General features: G+C 40.2%; 1 protein-coding gene across 1 annotated transcript; it reads right to left on the bottom strand.

Annotated features, from left to right (window-relative positions):
- Positions 1 to 3,054: 3,054 nt before the first annotated feature.
- Positions 3,055 to 5,322, bottom strand: LOC140916638 (CARD- and ANK-domain containing inflammasome adapter protein). The gene has a single exon (XM_073358310.2). The coding sequence runs from the start codon at positions 5,320 to 5,322 to the stop codon at positions 3,055 to 3,057; it is 2,268 nt and encodes a 755-aa protein (XP_073214411.2).
- Positions 5,323 to 6,073: the final 751 nt, after the last annotated feature.

Here is a 6,073-nt window from a genome sequence, read left to right as displayed (position 1 = left end):
GGGCCACAGGACCACCCCCTCTCCCGCACGTCCGCCCCCCCCCACCCGATGCAACTGAGCAGGCGCAACACTTTGAGCATGCGCAGGACAACGCTTGAAGCCGTGCCCGATGCTCACAGTGCCCTTCCATGATTCTCTTTCTACCCTCTTCGCTCCCTGAGTCAGTATCTGACTCTCCTCGCCTGGCGGAGGAGAGGGGGGAGGGGCAAACACCGGGGGAAAGGGGAGCGACGCCCTAAGGGAAGGGGAGGAGAGGGGCAAATACCCAGGGGAGGGGGAGAAGAGAGGGGCAAATACCCAGGGGAGGGGGAGAAGAGAGGGGCAGCGGAAGGTGCAGAAGTTCAGGTTTGTTGCTGATTCTCTCCTCTCCCCCGCAACCCCCCCCCCCCCCGTCTTCTCCAGCTCACCCTCAGATGTTCATCCCCAGATGTTCAAATCCAGCACCCTCCTTTCAGGATAGGTCTCCGCCCAATGCACCAGCCCAGTGTTCCCCCTACCTCTGCCACGTCTTGCTGGCTGCAGGGTAGAAGTGCCGTGCAATTGAAACAGCGGCTGTCCAGTGCCGTTCGCCTCTCTGCTCCACTTGGAGCTGTTTGAATCCTAAATCAGAGTCACTGTGGCTGGAGATGAAAGTGTCAAAGACTTGGAAGTAGATTAGGCTCCTGGCAGGTTTAGGAACTGGTCTGGTCTGGTTATTTCCTACTGATGTAGTTAGAATAGCGCAAACTTCTAAAGTAGACATTGTAAAGTGCCAAGCACAAGGGGGTCCTGATCTCTGTCCTCCTTGTACTCCAGTATGACTAAGACTGCAACAATATAAAGCAGAGCTTATATCAATGCAGTTTATTCCGCTAGTTATCTACGTTAGGGTCTACATCAATATAGTTGCAGTGGTGCAAATTTTCCCAATGTAGGCAAGACCCTGGTCTTCCTATCGCTATCCAACAGTGCGCAAAAGGGGGATGGAAATCTAGAATCCACTGCTTCAGTCATGTGCTTCTCAAAACTAAGGGACAGGTACCCAGAGAGTACTGTAACTGAGACAGTTTAGGACGGTGATAATGTGGATATGAGGCAAAGGTTCTGATTCAGCATGGCTAGTGTAGATTGCTGAATTGTTTGTGCTTTAAGTGGTTCAATAATGAGTGATGCAAGTCAGTAGTGTATGTACAGCATAAGTGAATGATCATGGGCATAGAGGACATTAGAAACAGAACTGGAGGTCAGGAATTCCTGTCCGAAGCTAGATGTGCTAACATAGCTACTCCCAAGCATGACCTTAGTGTAGTAAGCCATACCAGTGCGTGTAACTTTTTACATCAGTGCAGCATATCTACAGTAAGGGTTTCCATCTGTGCAGCTATATCAATGTATCCTGCAAAAAAAAAAAAAAAAAAAGCATTTGGACAGGTGCACTTTCTAACCTTTTTATAAATTTAACCTAAATAAATAAATGAAATAGAGAATACTTGGTTAAAATGTGCTCCATTCTATTAGGTTCATCTTTGGATTTGTGAAGGCATTAGCTTATAATATAATGGGAGTTCCTGACCGGGTGAATGGACATTTAGCATTGTCTTCTCTGAATTGAAAATAAAAAAACATTCCAACTGTCTGCCCTCATTGTAGGGATTGCCAGTGAGCCCTGCCAAAAGGGGAACATGGGTTGTCTCGGCTAGAGTAAATTACATCCCAAGGAGTGTGATCTCTAATAAGTCTTATGCTGTAGGATGATCAAAGACTCCACTCACCCTGGGCTGAGACTATGAACCTTGGCTATGAAATGCCCCTGTTGTCTTGGAATAAAACTCTGGCACAAGGAGCCCTTTCACTTTCATTGGAAGTGAGGCTGTGAGAAGCTTTTTGTTTTTATTTAGGGAGCTCTGGCTGCATGAAGCCTCTTTCCTCTGGTTATTTTAGTTTTGAACCCTGGAGGAATTGTTTTTTTCAGATGGTCTTGGCTTTCCAGATCTGTTTTTCAGCTCCATAAGAGACCTTTTACCCTTTGTGCTAATTAGATCAACAGGGATAATGATGGGGATGGCAAAATACAGCAAGGGTAAGGATCGTTATCAGGTAAAATATGACTTCAGATTTGGTTCTATTAAAAAGCTTTTACACAATTACCGACCAATAAAAATATGTCCAATTTAAAGAAAAATCCACAGGAAATACTAAAATGAATGAACACTTCACTTCAGTATACGCAGTCTAAACATTTCAGCTTTGTGCTAGAACATGTGAGCTTGAAAGAAACTCATTGCAAACAACTGTGAAACTAACTAGTGTGTTTTCACTGTCCATGCTGAGAAAAGCAAAAAGTAAATAAACGGCATAGTGACATGTAAAACAAAAATTTATTTTTATAATCTTAGTTGCTGCTTGTAACATAGGAAAGGAAATTCGTGTAACAAACATGATTTTAACCAAACAGTAACACTTTAATTAAACTTAAATATACTGGTTAATATTGTATTTAAATATTTAGCACTTTTTGACTAACCCCAACCATCATTGGCCAACCCCAACCATTCAAAAATCTTGAGCCAGGCTCCAGAAAATCTTGATAGATCATCTTAAAAGTCATGAGATTTTAAAAAATAATAAATCTGGGATTCTTATTTTATTCTGATTTTTGAGCCTGTACTGTTCACATCTTCAAGCTTTACTTCTCCTCAGCAAGGGCTAGAAACCTACTTATTTTTTAACCTAAAAAATGAGATTCTTTCGTGCTCACTTGACTCTTAAAGCTGGGTCTCTAAGAAAGTCACCAAATATCATGAGATTCATAATAAAATCAAGAGAGTTGGCAACACACAGTAGGTCAACAATGAGCTTTATATCTTTATGTATATGTATATATTTACCATCTCTGATCATTAGCTTATTTTTACTAGCCCCAGCTTCATTCTTAGTTATCCCTATATCAATCAACCGTGGCCATGTATATATGATTTTAAAGTCTGAAGTAAAGAAGTGGTATCCTATATATCCAGATTGTATGAAATTATAATCTTGCACATAAACATTTTTAATGTATTCCTCATCACAAATTCATCTTACTAACTTTTTCTTTTTCAAAAGAGTTACAATCTGAGCTTGGTTGTCACTTGTACTAAATTCTGCAACTTGCAGTGGAGTCTTTTTGAGGTTATTAGTGGCTTGTAAATTTGCTTTCTCTCCCTGAGACCAGCTGACAAGTGAGTTTACGGCGTTAAAATGACCAGCCTTGCAAGCACAATGCAATGGGGTATCCTTGTTGTTGTCTAAAGCATTAATGGTTGACCCATTGCTCAACAACAAATGTATCAAGTCACTGTGTCCATGTTCTGCTGCAAGATGCAGTGGAGTCTTTCTCCAGATATTTTTATCATCAATATTTTTATTCTTCGCTGCTGTCAAAAGGATCTGTACAATCTCTGCATTGCCTTTGATGGTTGCATAGTGCATTGGTGTGCAGCCATCCATGTCTTTAATTCCAACTTTGGCCTTCTGGGCTAACAGAACTTTAACTGTATTGAGATGACCTCCCATAGCTGCAGTGTGAAGTGGGGTCTTTTTCTCCTTGTCCATTGCATTGGGATCAGCATTAAAACTAAAAAGCAGCTCCACCATTGCATAATCTCCCTTTTCAGCAGCAAGATGTAAGGGTGTCTTTGACTGCTTATCCTTTACATTAACGTTGGCTTTGTGATGCAGCAGCTGTTGAGCAAAATCAACATTCCCTCTTTGGCTTGCGACATGCAAGGGAGTGACTAATTCCTTAGTGACAGCATTAATTTTGGCCCCAGCATTGATTAAAATGTCAACTATTGACCCCTTATTATGAAATGCAGCAACATGAAGTGGGGTTTGCTCTCCCTGGCTTGTGATGTTAGCATCCATCCCTTTGCGGAGAAGCAAGTTTGTGATGGAGACTGCCCCCGCTTGAACTGCCACGTGTAAAACCGTGTTTGAGTTGGGCATCTTCTCCTCCAAACTAGCCCCCTTTGCAATGAGAACTTCTGCAGTCTCTGTTTTACCCATTTCACATGCCATGAGTAAAGGTGTGGACTGCATTTCATTGTGGGCATTGATATCTGTTCCTCTGTCAACTAAAGCTGCTACAATGCCATGCAGGTTCTTCTGGACAGCTTTAAAAAGAGCTGACACCATCATTTCAGGGGACAATCCTTTAGAATATTCCAGCAGTATTCTGACTATGGATTGTTTGTGATTATTGAAGGCTACATCAATGATGTTAGAGTCAATGCTGGCTCCAGCTTCAAGCAACACCTTTACAGTTTTCTCAGATCCCTGGGAAATGGCATAACCCAAAGCAGTCTGTCCCTTCTCGTCCTTTGCATTAGCTGGGGCACCATTCTTTAAAAGCATTTGTGCCAGGTTGCTCTCATCTTTGAGAGCTGCCTTGTGTAAGAAGTTTTGCCGGTTCTTGTAGCATCTTGCTTCTTCTTTCAGGATCCTCTTCAGTATGTGAGTGTGGTGGTTCTGAGCAGCCAAATGAAGTGGGGTCTTGGCTTCTTTATCCAAACTGTATATGTAGGCATCAGCTTGGAGAAGCACTTTCACTGCATCATCCTGGCATTTTTCAACGGCCCTGTGCAGTGGTGTTCTTCCTTTTTTATCCTTTACATCTAGTTTAGCACCTTTGTTAATTAAATATTCAATTATTGCAACATGTCCATTAGCAGCTGCAATATGCAGAAGTGTTTTATTTGAGGCGTTTACTGCATTAATATCATTCTCCTTCAATACTTTTGCTAGATCAGAAAGATCACCTTTAGCAGCTGCATCAAAGATACTAACAGCATTAGAATCATCTTTCTTAGGCTTTGCTGCAGGTACATTTTGTGTTTGTTTAACTTTCTCTTTAGTTGCTCTTTCTTGCTTTGATAAAATCTGTCTAGGAATATCTTTCTTCTCTTGATGTTGTTCACTGGTCGTTTCAAGCCATTCCTTGTCCTTTTCAAGTAGATACCCTACCAGTTGTCTTCTAGCATCTCCAATACTTTCATTCACATCACTGACATACTTTTTTACTCTGTTATATAGATTTGGCTCCACTTGTTTTAGACATGGATAAAAAAACAGCCTGCAAGCTCGCTCACCTTGAGAAACCAGGATATCCAAAACCCGGGAGTTCTTTGCTATTCGTGTTCTGTAGTAGGACATAACTATTTTTTTCTCTGGTGTAAAAATACCATTGTCTATCATCCAGTTAAGAATATGGTCTGGGTTGTTTATGCCTTCTACCAGTTCTTCCTTTTTTGTCTTTAGCACTTCTATGGCATATGGATTTGTAAACAAGCTGTTTAAATACATGATGATATGAGTAACTTCTCAAAAATTGATTAAACTATCATTTGAAGTTGAGCTTGACAGTGGAACAGCAGAGCAGGATCACATTATTTCACAAATTCTTTCATAAATAACTATACCAACAACTGTAGTTCAATTAGAAATCTCTGAAGAATACTGGGAAAGAAATCCAAAACGCCTCACCTTTAGTTTTCCATCTTTGTTAGAAGTTCTCTGATTCTCTTTGCTATTCCTTAGCAACAAGTAGAGTTGAGTAACATAACAAAACAAAACACAAATCCAAATAATAAATGTATTCTGTCCAATTACGGCTATTTGGCAAAAGATGGCTCATAAAATTAAAGAGGAAAAACTGCTTTTCTGAAGTTGGTAGGTAAGCAGCATATCTTTGTTTACCAGGTTCCTCTTAAGGTATAAACTTTTTTGTTTGCTTCTTGTAGGCGGCAATGTAACCAATTTGTCAAATGTGACAAAAGAAAATCAGCAGCATAGTTACTGTTGCTATAATTACATTAGCCTTTGTGTAAAGTTAGATAAAATTGTACACACTGATAGCTACGTAGGGGGAAACCCCAGAACATACAAGAATTCAAATAATAACAAAACACTAAACAAAAAAACAAGCGATTAAAAAAGATACAGCCATTCCAAATTTGTTTTATAATTTCAAGATCATAAAACATTTAAAATATTTTACATTTATCACATAATGATGCACATTTAATATAAGCTTATGTTTAACTCATGACTAAAC

This window comes from Lepidochelys kempii, chromosome 8 (assembly GCF_965140285.1).
Source record: "Lepidochelys kempii isolate rLepKem1 chromosome 8, rLepKem1.hap1, whole genome shotgun sequence".
Taxonomy (NCBI): domain Eukaryota; kingdom Metazoa; phylum Chordata; order Testudines; family Cheloniidae; genus Lepidochelys; species Lepidochelys kempii.
Note: the sequence above shows the minus strand (reverse complement) of the source record. Positions and strands in the feature narration are given on the sequence as shown.